This window comes from Aristolochia californica, unplaced genomic scaffold (assembly GCF_029961685.1).
Source record: "Aristolochia californica isolate CCGP_79_NKW_82.1479 unplaced genomic scaffold, dmAriCali1.0.hap1 SCAF_4, whole genome shotgun sequence".
Lineage (NCBI taxonomy): Eukaryota > Viridiplantae > Streptophyta > Magnoliopsida > Piperales > Aristolochiaceae > Aristolochia > Aristolochia californica.
In genome coordinates this window covers 24,879,985-24,900,953 of record NW_027182103.1, presented here as the reverse complement: position 1 = coordinate 24,900,953, position 20,969 = coordinate 24,879,985, and the positions used below count along the sequence as shown (strand labels likewise).

The 20,969-nt window shown below is 37.3% G+C and overlaps 1 protein-coding gene across 1 annotated transcript; it reads right to left on the bottom strand.

The window, feature by feature from the left end:
* Positions 1-16,854: 16,854 nt before the first annotated feature.
* Positions 16,855-17,229, bottom strand: LOC137963164 (uncharacterized). Its single transcript, XM_068810336.1, has one exon. The coding sequence runs from the start codon at positions 17,227-17,229 to the stop codon at positions 16,855-16,857; it is 375 nt and encodes a 124-aa protein (XP_068666437.1).
* Positions 17,230-20,969: the final 3,740 nt, after the last annotated feature.

The window sequence follows — 20,969 nt, the reverse complement described above, 5'->3', positions numbered from 1 at the left end:
TTGAAGAAATGACATGAACAATGGCCGATCACCATACATATCACAAGAAAATTTAAGCACAACATTTTCAATTTGACAAAGAACAGACGTACTGGTGCTATTCTCATCAATAGAAAAATAAATCACCCAATGAAATTTTTCTACCATTCCCAGCACACGCAAAAAATATCATCTCAAATTGCAAACAAAAAAACCAAAATTCCATCAAAATTGCTCTGCTTCATGGAACAGAAAACCCCCATCCCCAAAATCAGCCCATTTGAGCCCCATCAACTCTATGGAAGAATCGTTTTGACATAAAATCGAGGGTGTTTCAAAAACTTACCCCTAAATACGTTGAAGATTGTTTTTTGCCAGGCTGTCAAGGGCAAGATTGAGAGCGAGAGTCCTGAACCCAAAGCCCACCAGACCTTTTTTCGATGGTGAACAACACCCCTTTGGGGCTTCCTCGCTTGGAGATTTTACAAGATAGAGGTCTCTTGGATTTTTTGCATCCCGTGAGAAGGGAGTTGTTGAATACCCCACCAATTTTGGAATTTATGTGTCTCTGATGGCTGATGTCCATGCTCGGCATATTTTCTCTTTGAATTTATTTGGCCCATGGCCTTTCTTCCCATCCGAAATAGTGTCTGTTCGACCGTTGTGTGCTATAAATTTTTCTTGCTCGCTGAGTTTAGGTTGTATGGTCTTCTTTTCTACAGTAACGATTTCCCTTTCAAGTCTGTCGAGTTTCTGGTTAAGCATTGGGATTTGATCCAACTGTTGCATGATCTGAGCGAACCTTGTCTCATTTTCTGCCCGTGGCTCTACGAGCGTATTCTGCCTTCTAATCAGCAACTCTCTTAACTCTCCATTGTTGGAATTTCCCATGTTATGCAACTATGATACCAATTGTTATAGTCCCGGATCTAACGCAGCGATTCATATGGAAGAAGAATAGAAAAATGAAAGTCAAGCAGAAGGGAAGCTTGAAAACCCTACATTCATTAAGGAGAACGCACACTCCTGATCTCGTTGAGGAGAACTCAAAACCCTTGTTTAACCTAAATAAATGCTTCCTTTTCTCATTACTCTTACCCCCTAAATAGGGTTCACCCTTACAAGGTTCAAGATAAAATATTACAAAAATGTTCTTGTGGCCAATTAATTCTTTAACTGAAATAAAATAAAGAAAGTAAAGAAAAACAATTAATTAAACTCTAAATAACTAAGCAATGTTATTACGTGCATAACAGAAATACATTTCCAAATTTCCTAAAAAAGGCAGTAACAAGGCCTTAATAATGTAAAAAGTTATTTGTTTCAGAAAAAAATATCCTTACACCAAAATTTTCTTGGTAAGAATTTTCAACAAGAAAAGTGATTCCTGGAAACATGAGGGACTAACGGTCCCTCGACACATATTTTTACTAGAAATACTTTTCCAACGTTTCCAAAAAAAAGACAGTAACAAGGCTTTATAGTAGTAAAATGTAACTTTTCCATAAAAAATTGCCTTATTACAAAATTTTCCTAGAAAGAATTTTCAGCTTAAAAAGTGTTTCATTGAAATATGAGGTACTGATGGTCCATGGAGATGTATTTATATTAAAAATAAATTTCAAAATAAATTTCCAATATTTCTATAAAAAATACACTAAATAGGCCTTATAGTTGCAGAAAGCAGTTTGTTTCTTCAAAAATTGATTTAAAAAAAAAATATTCTAAGTAAGAATTTTCAGGTAGAAAAGTGTTTCCAGAAAACATGAGGCAGTAATGGTCCTTGGAGACGTATTGTTATTTGTAATAGTTTTCCAACATTTCCTGAAAAAAACACTAACAAAACCTTATAGTGATACAAAATAATTTGTTTCAACAAAGTTTTGCAAGTAAGAATTTTCTGTTTGATAAGTGTTTTCTAGGAAACATGAGGCACTAATGGTCCATGAAGCCAAAATTGTTACTAGAAATACTTTCCCAATGTTTCTTGAAAATGCACTAACAAGGTCATATAGTTGTAGAATGTAATTTGTTTCACAAAAAAATTTGTAGTAAGAATTTTCTGCTTGAAAAGTGTTTCCAGGAAACATGAGGCACTAATATTCCCTAGAGACATATTTTTACTAGAAACACATTTCCACAATTTCGGAAAAAAAAATGAACAACATGCCATATAGTTTCAAAAAGTAATTTGTTTCATAAAAAATATCCTTACCACATGATTTCCATGGAAAGAATTTTAAGCATAAAAAATGTTTCTAGGAAACATGAGGCAGTAATGGTCCCAAGGGTTGTATTTTTACAAGAAATAATTTGTTAAAATTTCCTAAAACAATTCAATAACAAGAACTTATAGTTGTAGAAAGTAATTTAATTCAGCAAAAAATACGGTAACAAATAGTTTCCTGGTAAGAATTTTTAGCTAGAAATATTTTTTTAGGAACAATGAGGCACTAAAGTCCCTCACGACATATTTTTACTAGAAATATTTTTCAAACATTTTTGGAAAAAATTCGCAAACAAGGCCTTGTGGTTGTAGAAAGTAATTGTCTTAAGCAAAAATTGTCTTACCTAAATATTTTCCCTGTAACAATGTTTAGCTTAAAATTTGTTTCCTGGAAACATGAGGAACTAATGGTCTCTCTCGACATATTTTTACTAGAAATATTTTTCAAACATTTTTGGAAAAAATACGCAAACAAGGCCTTGTGGTTGTAGAAAGTAATTGTCTTAGCAAAAATTGTCTTACCTCAAAATTTCCCTATAACAATTTTTAGCTTAAAATTAGTTTCCTAGAAACATGAGGAACTAATGGTCCCTGGAGACATATTTTCCCAAAAAAGGCAATAACAAGGCCTTAATGATGTATAAAGTTATTTGTTTTAAAAAAAATTGCCTTACGCCAAAATTTTCTTGGTAAGAATTATCAAAAAGAAAAGTGATTCTTGGAAACATGAGGCACTAATGGTCCCTGGACATGTATTTTTACTAGACATACTTTTCCAAAGTTTCCTTATAAAAGCCATTAACAAGGCCTTATACTAGTAAAATGTAATTTTTTCAGCAAAAATTGCCTTATCACAAAATTTTCTTGGAATGAATTTTCAGCTTAAAAAGAGTTTCATGGAAATATGAGGTACTCATAGTCCTTGGAGATGTATTTTTAGTAGAAATACATTTCCAACATTTTCTTAAAAACAAACACTAACAAGGCCTTATAGTTGCAAAAATTATTTTGTTTCAGCAAAAAATGCTTTACCTAAAATGATTCCTGGAAAGAATTTTTAGGTAGAAATATTTTTCCACAAAACATCAGGCACTAATGGTCCTTAGAGACGTATTTTTACTAGAAATACTTTTTCAACGTTTCTTGAAAACAAGTCACTAAAAAAACCTTATAGTTATAGAAAGTAATTTGTTTTTGCGAAGTTTTCCCCAAAAGAATTTTTTGCATAAAAAGTGTTTTCCAGGAAACATGAAGCACTAATGGTCCATGGAGATGTATTTGTACTAGAAATATTTTCCCGGCGTTTCCTGAAAAAATGCACTAACAAGGTCATATCGTTGTAAAATGTAATTTGTTTCAGCAAAAATTTTTAGTAAACATTTTCCGCTTGAAAAGTGTTTCCAAGAAACTTGAGGCACTAATGGTCCTTGGAGATGTATTTTTACTCCAAATACATTTCCAGCGTGTCCAAAAAATGCACTAACAAAGCCTTAAAGTTGTAGAAAGTAATTTATTTCACAAAAATTATCCTTACCAAAAAATTTCCCTGGTAAGAATTTTCAACAAGAAAAGAGATTCTTGGAAACACGAGGAACTAATGGTCCCTGGACATGTATTTTTAAAATAAACACTTTTCCAATGTTTCCTTAAAAAAGGCATTAACAAGGCATGATAGTGGTAAATTATAATTTTTTCAGCAAAGTTTTCCAAGTAAGAATTTTCTGCCTTAGAAACGTTTTCCAGGAAACATGAGGCACTAATGGTATATGGAGATGTATTTTTACTATAAATAATTGCCTATAGTTTCCAAGAAAAATGCACTATCAAGGTCATATAGTTGTAGAAAGCAATTTGTTTCAACAAAAAAATTCTTGAAAGAAATTTTTGTTTAAAAAGTGTTTCCAGGAAACAAGAGGCAGGAATGTTCTCTAGAGATGTATTTTTTACAAGAAATATATTTCTATCGTTTCCATAGAAAATGCACTAACAAGGCCTTATAGTTGTAGATAGTAGTTTGTTTCATAAAAAATATCCATACGACGAAATTTCTTTGGTAAGAATTTTCAACTTGAAAAATGTTCTAGGAAACATGAGGTAGTAATGGTCCTAAGGATCAAATTTTTATTAGAAATACTTTTCCAAAGTCCCTAAAAAAAGAACTAACAAGGCCTTATAGTTGTAGAAAGTAATTTTTTTCAGCAAAAATAGCTTTACCACAATAGTTTCCTGGTAAGAATTTTTAGCTAGAAAATTTTTTTCGAGGAAACATGAGGCACTAATGGTCTATTTACAACAAAAAAGAATCGAAAATAATGGAAATATAAAATATATTCAAATTGAAATATTATACTTACATATCAAAAAACACACTAAATAATATCCAAACAATGAGCAACCATGGAAACAAGCGCAAACTCAAAGTAATGCCTTACAAAACAACACATAACTTCTTATATAGAAAGAGCAAGACTGAAAAGTACAAGACGAATTTGATAACATTTAAAATCCACCAATAGAAACTATGAAAGATGCCTCTATAATTGAGGTGGCTGAACAAATACTCCATTATTGAGGACAGCTGGATTGTTTTGGGCGTTGATAGAAGTTTGGCCCTTAATTTGTAATTGTTGAACATATTCTTGGGTTCATAATAAAACTTTGAGATTTTTTGTCCCAATAAATTCTCATTATGGAGAATATTAGACTTAATTTTTGCGAACTTTGTATCAATTTATGGAAAAATGTTCCACTACCTTACATGGAAGATTCTCTATAAAATTGGCAGTCCTTCTTGATTGAAGGATGTGGTACAGTCCCATCACAAAATCCAGGGGATGGTGAAAGTCATAAATAATATGAACAAACTTGTATCTATTGGGATTTTCCCCAAATCTTTATGCTCAGGACTGGATTTAGTCCAAAATTTAAATTGAGCCTGAATGGGCTCTGGGAGAACCTCAATGGGTGGCCCAAATTTTGTCCACCGATTAAATACCTTCTCAGAACATCCTTGGCCCTTTGGAAAAACCTGGAATGCCTATGATTAGGGTTTTGATAATAGAATGTATTGAACCATGCATCAATGTAGTCCCAATTATGGATTAGTTCGTATATGATTAGACCCCTTGATACGAATCAACCAAAACTTACCTTTCATAGTAGCTATCGTAGATAACTCAGTGAGGAATAATTTTGAAAAGGCCCTGCTCGGAGGAGTTGGAGCCAACTTAGGATTAGGCCCAGTCTCCTTTACAACTTGGCCCAACCTACAAATAGATTTATATGACAAGCATATCCAAGATACCTTGTCCCTAAAAATCTACACAAATAACTAGTAGAAAAATGGCATTCAACCAGGAAGAAGAGTAATGCATATGAGTAGTTGCAAGAGGAATCAATACAAGAAAGGTTCCAGTTAAGGATTCAAAGAAAATCATGGAACTATCCAAAAATATTGGATATTCTAAAAATTTGACCATAGAAGAACTCGACCCTAGGGAGTTAACATGGCCAACAGAATGGGTAGTCCAACCTATGGCTCCTAGACACCTTCCCCTCTCCTGAAAAACCATAAGGGAGATAGAAGGAAAACTAGTGATTACCAACACTAGGCTCTCTACCTCTTCTAGTAGAGCCTCCACCAGTTCCCAATTCGAAGGAATAGGCAACCCAAGGCCCAACCAAACGTTAGAGTCTTATGGAAAGACCATTACCAGGTTAGAAAATGCTATTGACAATCTACAACAAAAAGTTAATTTCCTCTATGATGAACATAGACATAGAGAAATAATAAAATGTCAAACTATCCTAGAAAATATTGTAGAAAAAATTGACAATGGAAATAGTCCTATTTTCTTTAAAGAATTAACAGAACTAAAATTTTTTTTAGATAATCTAAACAAAGATAAAATGCAAGAACTCCTAAGCGAAGTCTTAACATTAAAAGAACATTTAGGTTCTTCTTCTAGTCTATCAACGTATAAAACCCCTTTTACACCTTGGACACCAGAATGATCTATAGGTGGAAACTATTAGATCACCTAGAATTTTGTAGAGAAAGCCTAGCTCTCGCTCTACAACAAAGAGATACTCTTCAACCTGAAGATGACACATTCCCATCCCAAGTGATGTATCATTATTGGTGGATGAGATATAATGATTGTGTCTACAAATTAGGATGCAAGATCAAAATAATTAAACAAAAGCTTTATAAAAATGATCTATAGAGAAAGACTATTAGATCGTTTAAGAATAGCATGAGTAGAAAGAATTCATGCTCTGCAAAACAGAGATAATCTTCGACCAACAGAAGATACTATGATTGCTCACACCGAGTTTCATTCTGAATGGATAAGAATCAACAACAGAGCTCACACACTACAATGCATAATCTAGAGAATACAAAGAGAGCTTCAAGAAATATCTCTTTAAAAATGAATGATTTTTTCTATGTAACTGATATCGAAACTCCATTACCTTTAGGTTTTTCTGACATTACCGGTGGCTTAAAAACCTAGTGTACATTGCACCTTGCATAGCAAGTAGAAGAAAAGATCTAGAACCTTTTGCCTTTAGGATTGCTTCAAAAGCATCATCCTCTACTGATGATGAAGTTTACGCAAAATATAATACTTTCAGTCGCCAACCGATTTATTATGTTCTAGAGGAAAAAACCTTCCTCTAGTAAACAAAAAGAGCAACAACATAGTGAACCAGAGGCATGGGACTCTGACAAAGTTGCAATAGAAAATACCAAGAAAAAAAACTACTCTGCTAAAGACAAAAAGGAAAATTATCTTTGTAAAAGATTCAGGATGCTTCGAGGAGGCAACACCAGCCAACATGAAGTAGAAACATCAAGGGTACAAGATACCTATATGACAGAAAATTTCCGCCACAAAACAACGGATTATTCTTGAGAAAGAGAAAGTTTTTCCCACTCTAAAATCTTGTTGGGCGGACAAAGGTATTCAATAAAATACACAAATGTTGATCCTTCCCATGCTACTAAAGGACATCAATCCATAGATAGCATAAACCCATTGGGATTTTATCTCAACTTGGATTGTTCCAAGGATGGAGAAAAAGTCCTCAAAGAATGGGAAAGAAGTATCAGCAATGCTGTTAATATGCATGAATCACGGGACAAAGATTCTGCATTTAACTTCTTTACCCATGCCCTACAGGGTCATATAGCTCATTGGTGGGACAATCTTCTCGAAGACCAAAAAATAGCTACATCAACATCTATAGCCTCAATACTAAAAGGATTAGTGGCTAAGATATCAAAATAATTTCTAGGAATACATCCAGCCCTAGAAGCTCGCAATGAGTATACTAAACAAAGAAAACGTTTAGAAACTCTTCAAAAACTAAATAAGTTACAGATTTGTAACATCTATTTTTATGAGAAGTATTACTACGAATTTGCACGTTACTTCTATGAACTACAAAAAGTTGATAAAAAACCCTATCTGCCCACCTTTTATTCAAAATTGCCAGAACCTTTTGCGACTATTTTCGAAAAAGACTACATTGTAAAATATTGGTAAAACAACCCAAAGTTTCCTGCTTTAACCATGGACGTTTTCCTAGGTTTTTATACTTTTGGAAGAAAGCACAGGTTTGTACAAGACATGTTGGCAAACCTCTGTGAAACTCAAAAACTACAAAAGAAAATTAATAAACTTATAAGCAAACATTATGCTGTTCCAACCAGAACAAAAATGTAGGAGCTTATGGTTGGAAAACCTATAACCAAAAGCAAAGAAAATATCCTAAAAAATTTCATAAGAAAAAATTTAGGATACAAAGTAGTTCAAAATCTAGGTATACTCCTAAAAAAGATACTTTAGAAAAAGAACAAACTCTAGCCCAACCACATCCAGTAAATGCATATTGCCTGAAGGGGAAACCCCCGAGCAAGTGTAAATGCTGGATATGCCAGAAAAAAGGACACCAAACAAGGAGACAATATACATGAATATTTGGCCCGCTTTCGAGGCTTTCTTCAAGAATGGAATTTGGCCCAACCAACCTCTACAAATATCTTTGGCCAAGATAAACAGAAAGAGGCATTAATAACTGCCATATGCATTGTTAACATTAAAAAAAATATTGAAGTAGCTAAGACTCACCTTCTTAGCTCTTTCGCGGTTCCCACTTTTGATGATGTATGTGCTACACTTCTCCGTATTCCAGACGCTTCTCCCTCTACTACTGAAATACCATCCGCTATGTACTCTGGACAGAGGGGAACACCATATGACCAAGGCCGAGGCTGAGGCAAATTTTATAGAGAAGGAAGAGGAAGAGGTGGAATTACTGGTTTTGACCGAATAGATGGGAAGGAATGCACCCATTGTAAGGAATATGGCCACACTAGAGACACATGTTTTCACCTAAAGGAATGCTCTATATGTGGTAGATTGGGCCACTCTCGAGAAATATGTTTTAAGGCTAATTAGAATAAGGCTAACAAAGCCAAAGTAATGTTGAATTTATGTAAAAGTGAAATACTTCATTGACATCAATAACTTGTTGTAATCAATGTATATTAATCTCTATTTATAATAGAGGAAGGTAGTAGAGTCCAATTACAATAAAACTACCCTTGTCCCAATTACACCCAAACTCTAACACTTAAAGATAAGTCCTAACATAATTAAATAACTCAATATAGATAAAAGACAAACATAACTCAAACTAAAACTCTTTCTTTGATGTGACCATAAGATAACATACTTTTGTGAGTTCTTCTTGATCTTCCGACTGATGTGATAAGGATGCTAGCTCAAGGTAATCATTGTGGGTCCTACTTCTTATGGGCTTGGACCCATCTTGTGGGCCTTCATTGGTCGTGTGGGCTAGTGCTTATCTTCCAACACTACCCCTCAAGCTGGGGGTGAGAGAACAACATGAACTCCCAGCTTGCTGCAAATGATGTATAGAATATTTTTGTATAAAATGGCACATCTTCCAACATTCCCTCTCACGCTGTTGCATCCTTTCATTAGGCCCTACTAGCATAATATAAGTGAGAGTAAAAATCACTCCTAGCTTGTAAGCCATTGCTTCATACTCCAGTCCTAATGTTGGATGTAGGGCACACTCCGTCTTCGATCGGTAGTGTGTCTATCGGCATTGCTCTGAAGTGTCCACCACCGTGTCCTTCCATAGGTCAACGACTCTCAAGTGGTAGTAGTAATAAAAGCCAGTACAGGGAGGGGGGGGGGGGGGGGGGGGGGGAGGGGGGATAACATAGATGTAATAATAAGTTCCTCAATCATGGACTCCCAACCACAAAGAATTTTGATATTTTTGATGGTGATGATGTTCCTCCGTCATGGACTCCAAAGCACAAATAATTTTGATATTTTTGACGGGATGAAGTTCCTTCGTCATGGACTCCCAACCACAAATAATTTTGATATTTTTGACAGGGTAAAATAAATGATGATATGAGTCCACCACTTCTTCAATAATAATGTCCCCAAAGAGACATAATTGTTGCAGGTGATTATAACAGGACCATCTTCCAACACATATAACATGAACCAAAATAATAAAACTTGTAGAAGGACCCATGAAATAATCATAATCCAATATAAATATTTTTTCTTAGATGCAGAAGCTTCAAATTGTGCTCCCCTTTTGTTGAATATTTTGGTTACATAAACTCATCCACAACATATGGAATAAAATATAGCCCCTCATATTGGGAGGTAATGGTAGTGATCCCAGCTTGAACCAAATATCATAGATGTAGTAATAGGCCCAAATAATAGAGATGTATAAATAAGCCCTCAAACCAGGGAGAAGTGACATTTTCTGATATATCAACTCAAAAAGTGGCACAAAATAATTGGCTTAAATTCGGATTATCAATGTAACAGAATACCAGCATAACCTTTGATTCTTCCAATGGGAATATTTCTTTAAATATAGATCAGATTAACATGAAATTTTCTCAGTATAAAAGTAGACTTAAATACCTATCATCAAAGTGTAACTTCACTTCATAAAATATAATTATCAGAAGATAAATAATGTGATAGATTTTGGTCTCTGTCATCTGGCCGAACAAAGTAATGTTTCTCCTTTTTTTCAGAATGACCATCGACTCTTCCAAGTATAATATCTCCTTATAAAAAAATTAAACCAAGAATTGGTTGAATAGGTAAGAAAATAGACTTACGTATATTTCTTTTTATATATAATTCTCTTTATAAAGTCTCTTTCTTGATAGCATAAAATACCTTAGAAATTGAGGCTTTCTGCTACAGCTCTAACCTCTTTTTAATTCCGATCTTTGCTGCCTCAAATATCGATTTCTCTTTGTAGATAACTCAGATAAAAAAAATTGGTTGAATAGGTAAAAGAAAAGAATTACAGATATTTACTTTGACATATATTTCTCCATATAAATTCTAGTTCTTGATAGCAAAAAATACCTCAAAATCTAAAGATTGCTACTGTTGCTCGAACCTTTTTTCAATCTGACCTTCGCTTATTCAAATGTTGACATCTTTCTGTAGATAACTCCAATTGGAACAAATGATTTTATTTGGAAATTAGACTAAATTATCTTTCCTTCAGTATATATATTTCAGTATTAAAAACTCCGTATCAAGTTAAAAAATACAAAGAAAAACTATAGGTATAGGGACTAAAAAAAATAACTACGAACCTAGACTTAGGGTTTAGGATTTAGAGAAAAGGATCACATTACCTCCGTGAGTTGACCAAGTCAACTCACAGAACCTGCTCTGATACCGTGTTGAATTTATGGAAAAGTGAAATACTTCATTGTCATCAATAATATGTTGTAATTAGAGTACATGAACCTCTATTTATAATAGAGGAAGGTAGTAGAGTCCAATTACAATAAAACTACCCTTGTCCCAATTACACCCAAACTCTAACACTTAAAGCTAAGTCCTAACATAATTAATAACTCAATATAGATAAAAGACAAAAATAACTCAAACTAAAACTCTTCTTTGACGTGACCATAAGATAAGATACTTTTGTGAGTCCTTCTTGAGCTTCCAACTGATGTGATAAGGATGCCAGCTCATGGTAATCATTTGGGTCCTACTGCTTATGGGCTTGGGCCAATCTTGTGGGCCTTCTTTGGTAGTGTGGGCCTTCCTTGGTCGTGTGGGCTTGAGCTTATCTTCCAACAAGTAAGTGATACAAAAGTGGAGCAATCTACCACAACAACTGTAAAAAATACACTTACTGATGAAAACTATGAACTATTCTAGAAAATGAAGACCAAGATGGGGTCCTCCCTAAGTACTTCTTCACCAACCGCTACCACCACCGCTTCAAGTATGTTTTCTGCCTCTTGTTCTTCCTGGATAATTGACTCAGGAGCCTCCGGGCATCTTACATGTAACAGACATCTACTATACTCAGTTTCTCCTTGTCTTTAACATAAATTTGTTACCATTGCTAGTGGTTCATAGATTAATGTTAAAGGGCAAGGATCCACTTCTGTTACATCATCACTTCTGCTCACTGATATCCTTTTTGTTCCCACTTTCCCTTTGAATATTTTATCAATTAGTCAGCTCACCAAACATTTTAATTGCTCTATCACTTTCTCACCCACTTCATGTGTATTTCAGGATCTTACATCGAAGTGGGTGATTGGTGGATTTTGTGAACAAGGGGGGGAGTGGGGGTTCATCTACCTGGATGTGCCACAAATAAATACTACATCCACCTGTGACACTGAAACCAAGTTATGGCACAACCGGTTGGGACATCCGTCAACCCGATCTCTTCATCATAGTTTTCCTAAAGCAAGGTCAGACCTTCATTGTGAAGCATGTAAAATGAGTAAAACTTAGAGGTCTACATACTCACCTTGTCCAGAAATTAAAGTGTCTCTCCTTTTTCATTAATTCATACTATATGGGGACCCTTGAGTGTCTCCAACATTTCACAAGTTAAATATTTTATTGCATATATTGATGACCTCACTCGTACCACTTGGTTATTTTTTTTAAAGAGCACTCTAAAATACCATTGATATTTAAATCTTTTCATGAAATGGTACTCACTTAGTTTGGGCAGAAAATTAAAGTCCTTCGGTTGGATAATGCCAAAGAATACACATCCAAAGATCTTCACTTGTTTTGTCTTGAAAATGGCATTATTCACTAAACATCATGTGCCTACACCCCTCAAAAAAATGGTGTAGCCGAACAGAAGGACCTTCATATTCATGAGGTAGCTCGTGGATTAATATATGCCATGAAAGTTCCATACTTTTATTGGCCACATGCAGTCTTTACCACATGTTTTCTTATAAACCGGTTACCCTCTTCCGTTCTTGGAAAAAAATTCCCTACTCTCACTTATTAGCTAATGATGATCCTTTTTCACTGCCCTTGAGAGTCTTCGGCTTTCAATGTTTTGTCCATATTTCCTCCCCAAGACACGGTAAACTTGATCCAAAATCTATGAAGGATACTCTCATACACAAAAGGGTTATATTTTCTATAATCTTACTCTTCAGCATTTACTTGTGTCTAGGGATGTCAAATTCTTTGAAGACTCTCCATATTATTCTAATAATGCTCCTCCAGGTTTATCTTCCATACCAGGTTCTCCTCTGTTATGGTCTCCTACCATGGATCGAGTGATTCGACGATGGGAGAGGTCTTCTTGTAAATCGAGGGTAGAACCAGGATGACGAGACCTTTCTGGTCTACCTATGGTTACAGGTTTGTGAGGAACATGAAATGGAATGGCTAACGTGAGAAAAGAGGAGAGAGGGATTGGCGAGAATGAGGATAACTTGGTTCATCAAAGGGAGTCTGCACCTTGGGTTCCAGGGGAATGCCGACCCTGGTTCGTTGAAGGAGAATGTGGATCCCTTGTAAATTTTTTCTTGCCTTTCCTTTCTTCTCGATGACCTTTTAAGGCAAAGGCTCGAGCATAGTATTTAAGATTATTACAATACTGCCCTCGTGCACTCCCTACTTGACATTCATGAATTTAAAAGAACATAGACTACCTAAGGTACTTCAGTACTCCACTGAGTCACTCACTTGTCAGCCTCGTATCTGGATTAATCGTTCTGCTACCGAGTCCACAATATCACTCCCCTCCTGGAAAATGAGGTAGTCTGCAAGCTTGAACGTGTGGTTGACCTGTTGGAATACTGCGGGGTGCGTCTGTGGGAGACCATTGAACTAACACCTCTCCTCTGTGTGGATTCTGGCGAGCCTACAAAATTTTGAATGGCAAGCAAGATATTTGGCCATCCTCAATGGGTGGGAGAGCAGGAGTGTGGGTGAGGAGCTGCCTGTGAAGGGCTTTAGGAGGGACACATGGAATAGATCATGGATCTTGGCTTCTCTAAGTAATTTTGAATGGCCCAAAATATTTGGGCGAGAGCTTGTGCCTGCATCCAGCTACGGAAGCCTATTTGTAATGTTGGAGTTTGAGCCAAACAAAGTCACCTGTGTTGTACTAAATGTCGCGGTGACCCTGGTCATTGTAGTCTTTCATACAAGCTTGGGCTTGGCTGAGGCACTGGCAAATAATGGCCAACAACTGATCTCGATCAATGTGGGCCTTGTCCACTGCATCGACTCTGGTGGAGCCATGATCATATGAAAGGAGACTGGGAGGGTCTCTGCCATACACTATACGAAATGGGGTGTCTTGTAAAGCCATGTGGAAAGAGGTGTTGTACGGATATTCTGCCCACAGAATGCAGTCCACCATCTTTTGGGTCTGTCACCAACCAATCACCGAAAATACATGGCAATGGTATGGTTAAGTACTTCGGTCTGGCCATCAGTTTGCGGGTGATATGCTGAGGAAAAATTGAGTTTGGTGCCGCAGAATTTGAAGAGATCCCGCCAGAATTGACTAGTAAAAAAAACATCCCAATCACTGACAATGGACTCTAGAATGTCCTGTTGGCGCACAATGTGTGTATGGGTGTTCCAATGGAATGAAATGACCGTATTTGGATAATCTGTCTACGACCACCAAAATAATAGACTTCCCGAAAGACCTCGGAAGTCCCTCAATAAAATCCATGGATAAGTCTGCCCATACCTGAGTGGTAAGCTGGATCGGTTGTAGTACCCCTGCTGGTGATAAATTATCCGCCTTATTCCTCTGACACACCTGACAAGCAGCTACATAGGAGGTAATGGAGATCTTCATACCAGCCCAATAAAAATCATGGCGAAGCCGCATGAGTGTCTTCTGAATGCCATCATGGTAGCTTTCACGATAAGAAGATACCACTGTAGCAATGAGAGGAGAAGAATGGTGCAAATAGTTGTGGCTCTTATAGAGAAAGAGGGTGTCAAGAAGGGTCAAATCGGATGGCATGTTGCCAGCTGTAATTTGCTGACTGAGGTCTTGTAGTTCTGATGAGATCCTATGGGCCTCCTTGATGGTGTCCAAAAGGACTGGCATGGGATGACTGATGGCAGATAATTGTGGTGAGTCTTCTGATCTGCGTGACAGAGCATCCGCTGCTATAATCAATTTACCTTGTGTTCCACCATAAAGTCAAAGATCAACAATTTACTGATCCACTGCCGCTGAGGTGATGTAGAAATAAGTTGATCTACCAAATATTTCAAACTGTAGTGGTCTGTACAGATAAGAAAATATTGAACCCATAAATAGGGACGCCAATGGTGGACTGCCTTTGCTAAGCCAATCAGTTCACGCTCATATGCTGGTAACTTGTGTTGATGTGGTGACAGTTGTCGGCTGAAATAGGCAGTGGGATGGTTGGATTATCGCAGCACTGCCACGATACCACCTTCTGATGCATCACATTCAACCACGAAAGGCTCTTTAAAATTAGGCAATTGTAAGACCGGTGTTGTGGCAAGGGATGTTTTTAACATTTGGAAGGTTGTGCTGGCCTCCTCATGCCAAACAAATGCATTGCAACGTAGCAGGTTGGACAAGGGTGCTGCTATGCTCGCATAGTTGGCAATGAACTTTCTATAATTTACAGCCAAGCCTAAAAAACCCGTAAAGCATAGACATTGGTTGGTGGAGGCCACTGTGTAACAGCTGTAATTTTTTTGGGGTCCACTGTCACCCATGACGTTGTAATAATATACCCCAAATAAACTACTTGTTTTCTCCCAAATGTACACTTGCTCTTCTTTAAATACAGCCGGTGGGATCGAATCAATTGAAAAACCAGTTGTAAATGCTCTAAGTGTTGAGGCCAAGACTTACTGAAAATTAGTATGTCATCAAAGAATACTAACACAAATTTGCGGAGATAATTGGTAAATACCTCGTTCATTAAAGCCTGAAATGTTGATGGAGCATTGGAGAGACCAAAGGGCATGACCAAAAATTCAAAGTGGCCATGATGTGTCTGAAATGCTGTCTTGTGAATATCTGGAGAATACATACGGATCTGATGGTAGCCTGAGCACAAATCGAGCTTGGTGAAAATTTGTGCTCCATGAAATTCATCCAATAACTCATCCACAACTGGAATAGGGAGCTTGTCTTTGATAGTCTTGGAGTTCAATTCCCTATAATTCATGCAAAATCTCCAAGTGTTGTTTTGTTTCTTGACTAACAAGACCGACGAAGAAAAAGGGGATGTACTTCTTTGGATGAGGCCTTGCTCAAGCATCAATTTGCATTGTTTTTCTATTTCATCTTTTTGGAGATGGGGATATCGATAGGGGTGCACCACAACCACATCAGAACTATCCTTCAATGAAATTATATGGTCACACTGTCTCAGAGGTGGGAGACCCTTTGGTTGCTGAAAGACCTTGTCATAATCCTCCAAAAAAAATTTTAACTTCGTGGCCGAGGGCTGCTGCTGCTAGAGTACTTGTAAGTGTGGAGGAATTTCAGTCTTACTACCCTGGAAAGTGTACTTCTGGCCTGCCATCTCAAAGCTCATGGTCAAGGCTGAGAAATCCCACAAAATGGGCCCCAGAGCTTGCAGCCATTTAATTCCAAGAACCATATCAAATCCTGCTAGTGGTATGATCAGAAATTTTGCCTCAAATGGATGACCTTCAATGGAAAACAACACTGCCTTACTGATCCCATAACTTGGGAAGTTTTTCTCCATTAGCCACTGAAATTGAAGCTGTTGGATGAGGCTACGCTGGAAATTGCAATTGCTAAGCCGCTTTGAAGCTTATAAAATTATGAGTACTGCCAGGGCCAACCAAACTGAGGAGTGGTTTTTCATTGACGAGGGCACATAGTTGCATTGTTTTGGTGGATTGGAGGCCGGTAATGGTGTGGAGAGAAATTTCAGGTTCATTTTCTTCCTCTACTGGGTCGGTGTTGTCAAGGGCTTCCTCCTCATCATCCTCTACTTATAACCAAAACAATTTCTGGCATTGATGTCCAAAGGTATATTTTTCATCACAATTATAACATAAGCCTCGGGACCTTCTGTCTTCCTTCTCTACCCTGTTCAATTTTCTGATGAATGCCAGTTGAGATGGACTTCTCTTGGAAGCTTGAGGAGAACTGGAAGGTACTGAGTTGCACCATGGGGTTGTTGTGTGTGGGGTGCTTGTAGACTATCTTCCTCCCGGCCATGGAGGTTTGCTTGCCTGGAATTTTTGTTTGGCTTCAAGTGCTCTCGCCAAATTCATAGGTCAAGCCAAATCCGTAGGAGCAAGGAGCTCCACTTCTAGACGAAGGGCCTCTGTCAAGCCGGTTGTAAACAAGCTGATTTGCTGGTCCACCCTGACTACCTTGCTAGCCCTAGCCAATTTCTTCTGGAAGGCTTTTTGGTACAGTTCTACCGTGCTGATTTGATGTAGCAACACCAAGTCCCCCAGGGGATTATTTTGAGTCGGATGCCCAAACCAGATGGAGCATAAATCTTTGAATTCGTGCCAATTTAATTCGAGATACGCCAATTCTATATGATGACCCCATAGCTGTGCTTTGTTGAGCATGTGGAAGGCAGCCAATCCCACTTTGTCACTGTTAGCAGTTCGTTGGTGAGAAAAAAATTTCTCACACATGTTGAGCCATATCAGTGGGTCCTCTGATCCCTTAAAATTGGGAATTCCAATTTGGTGTATCTCGGGATGGTCCCCCCTCTAGGACTCAAATTCCCCCTTGACACTAGTGGCTCTGTGCGTCCAACATACTGGTACCCCTTCCTGGCCACAGGGCTCCTTTCCCCCTCCTGTGGGTTGGAACTATTTCCCCCAATTATATCAAATAGTCTATTAGATAAATTGTCAATTTGTAATTGTACCTATTGGGTGACCCTATTGTCCAACAATGTGACCAAACACTCTTCGGATTCCTCTTGTCTTGTTGTTGCTCTGGCATCGCTCTGTTCTCTCTCAACATGCATCATTTCTCTGATGTTTGCTATCAACTCGGCGTTGTTGGATTATTCTCCCATATTGACCTGCTCTGATACCAAGATGTTATGGTCTCTGACCATGGATTGAGTGATTCGACGATGGGAGAGGTCTTCTTTTAAATCAAGGGTAGAACTAGGATGCCGAGACCTTTTTGGTCTACCTATGGTGACGGGTTTGTGAGGAACACGGAATGGAATGGCTAACGTGAGAGAAGAGGATAGATGGATGATATAGAATGAGGATAACCAGGCTCGTCAAAGGGAGTCTGCACCTTGGTTTCCAAGGGAATGCTGACCCTGGTTTGTTGAAGGAGAACGCAGATCCCTTGTAACTTTCTTTTTCCCTTTCCTGTCTTCTCGATGACCTCTTAAGGCAAAGGCTTGAGCATATTGTTTAAGATTATTACAATACTACCCTCGTGGGCTCCCTACTTGACATTCATGAATTTAAAAGAACATAAACGGGTTAAGGTACTTCACTACTCCACTGAGTCACTGACTCATCCACGTCATCTCTGGATTAATCATTCTGCTATTGAGTCCACAACATCCTCAACCGGTTGGGCCCCGTGCTATAGAAACAACTCAGCCCCCAGAAACACTGGCTGACTCCACACCTACTGAGTTTTTGGATCCAACTGAGGTTAGTCCATCTTCTCCAGTTATTTTTGTCCCACAATATGATACTCGTCCTATTGAAATTTGGAAAGAGCCCAGATCGTGCACCATGCCTCTACTTCTCATCCCATAACTGTTGGAAGATAGGCCCAATCCCACATGACCAAGGAAGACTCACATATCTAAGAGTATTATAAGATGGACCACACAAGCAAGGAAGGCCCACAAGATAGGCCCAAGCACATAAGAAGTAGGTCACCATGATTACCTCGAGCTGGCATCCTTATCACATAAGTTGGAAGATCAAGAAGGACTCACAAAAACATCTTTAGAGAATAGTTCTAGTTTGAGTTATGTTTGTCTTTTTTCTATACTGAGTTATTTAATTATGCTTGGACTTATCTTTAAGTGTTAGTGTTTGGGTGTAATTGGGACAGTGGAAGTTTTATTGTAATTGGACTCTACTACCTTCCTCTATTATAAATAGAGGTTCATGTACTTTGATTATAATATGTTAATGAAATCTATGAAGTATTTCTTTTTTCTATAAATTCCATAAGTCTAGGTTCGAGCAGCAGCAGCAAGCTTCCACTTCCTACGTATTTTATGCTATCAAGAACTAGATTTTAAATGGAGAAATATATATCCAAAGAAATATCTGTAAGTCTATTCTTTTACCTATTCAACCAATTTTTTATCCTAGTTATCTACAAAGAGATATTAATATTTGAAGCAGCAAAGGTCAGATTGAAAAAGATGTTCTAGCACCAGCAAAAAGCTTCAACCTCCAAGGTATTTTATGCTATAAAGAAAGAGACTTTATATGGAGAACTATATATATAAATAAATATATGTAAGTATATTTTCTTACCTATTTGACCAATTCTCTGTATGATGTTTGTATAAGGAGATATTGATCTTGGAAGAGTCAATAGTCATTCTGGAAAAAAAGGAGAAACAGTTAAATTGGGTCCAAGGCATTATCCTTAAAAGACTAGCCACTTAGAAAACCTTTTTTCCCATATAATAAATACAGGATCTTTATACTCACTAATGTATGTGGGACTATCCTTTTAACATTCCCCCTCACGTGTAGGCACGTAGATAATTTGGGTAGAGGTCCTCACATGGTGGCACATGGATAATTTGGGCGGATGCCCACATATGAGAACCTTGCTCTGATACCATGTTAAATTGGGTCCAAGGCCTTATCCTAAAATGATTAGCCACTTAGGAAACCTTTTTTCCCATCTAATAAATACAAAATCTTTATACTCACTAATGTATGTGGGACTATCCTTTTAACAGAAACAATGCTTAGTTCGGCCAGATGAAAGAGACCAAAATCTATTAGATTATTTATCTTCTGATAATTATATTTTATGAAGAGAAGTTATACTTGGATGAAATTTATTTAATTATAGTTTCATAAGGAGAAAATTTTATGTCATTATGATCTATTTTTAAGGATATATTCACATTGGAAGAGTCAAAGGTCATGCAAGTATGTTGTTGCATCGAAAAATTTGAATTTATGCCCATTGTTTTGCAACACTTTTTGAGTTGATATATCATAAAAATTTATTACTTCTCCCTGGTATGAGGGATTATTTATACATCTCTGTTATTTGGGCTTATTTCTACATCTATGATATTTGGTTCAAGCTGGGATCACTGCCATTACATCCCAGCTTGCAGGGGAGAAGCAGAAAAAGTACAAGAAAGAGGTAATTTATTCCATATGTTGTGGATGAGTTTATGTGACAAAAATATTGAAGAAAGGGGGAGCACAAAAGATGAAGCTTATGCAACTAAGAAAAAATATTTATATCGAATTATGATTATTTCATAGGTCCTTCTACAAGGTTTATTATTTTGTTTCGTGTTATATGTGTTGGAAGATGGTCGTGTAACATTACAGCTGCTGCTATTATGTCTCTTTAGATGAGAGATTATCATTGAAGAATAGGTGGCCTCAGTACCTTTTCTCATACCATAATTTATTTGACTCTAAAAAATATTATGATTGGGACACCATGAGAGTCGGTGCCCGGATTGGGACACCATGACAAATTTAACTCTAAAAAATATCACGATTGGGATACCATGAGAGTCTATGTCCGGATTGGGAGACCATTATAAATAAACCCACTACCCCCTGTAATGGCTTTTATTACTCCTACCACTTGAGTGTCGTTGTCTTGTTGAGGGACATGGTGGTGGACACTTCAGAGCAATGTCGAGAGAGACACTACCTATAGAAGATGGAGTGTGCCCTACATCCAGCATTAGGATTGGAGTATGGAGCAATGTCTTACCGACTAGGAGTGATTTTTATTCTCACTTATATTATGCTATCAGGGCCTCATGGAATGGCACAACATCGTGAGGGGGAGTGTTGGAAAACGAAGGCATATTGGAAGAAGTGTCATTTTATACAAAAAGATTCTATACATCATTTGTAGTAAGTTAGGAGATCATGTTGTTCTCTCACCCTCAGCTTGAGGGGGAGTGTTGGAAGATAGGCCCATGCCCACATGACCAAGGGAGGCCCACATATCCTAGAGTATTATAAGATGGATCACACAACCAAGGAAGGCCCACAAGATGGGCCTGAGAACATAGGAAGTAGGACCCACCATGATTACCACAAGCTGGTATCCTAATCACATAAGTTGGAAGATCAAGAAGGACTCGCAAAGACATCTTTATCTTATGGTCACGTCTTAGAAGAGTTCTAGTTTGAGTTATGTTTTTCTTTTATCTATA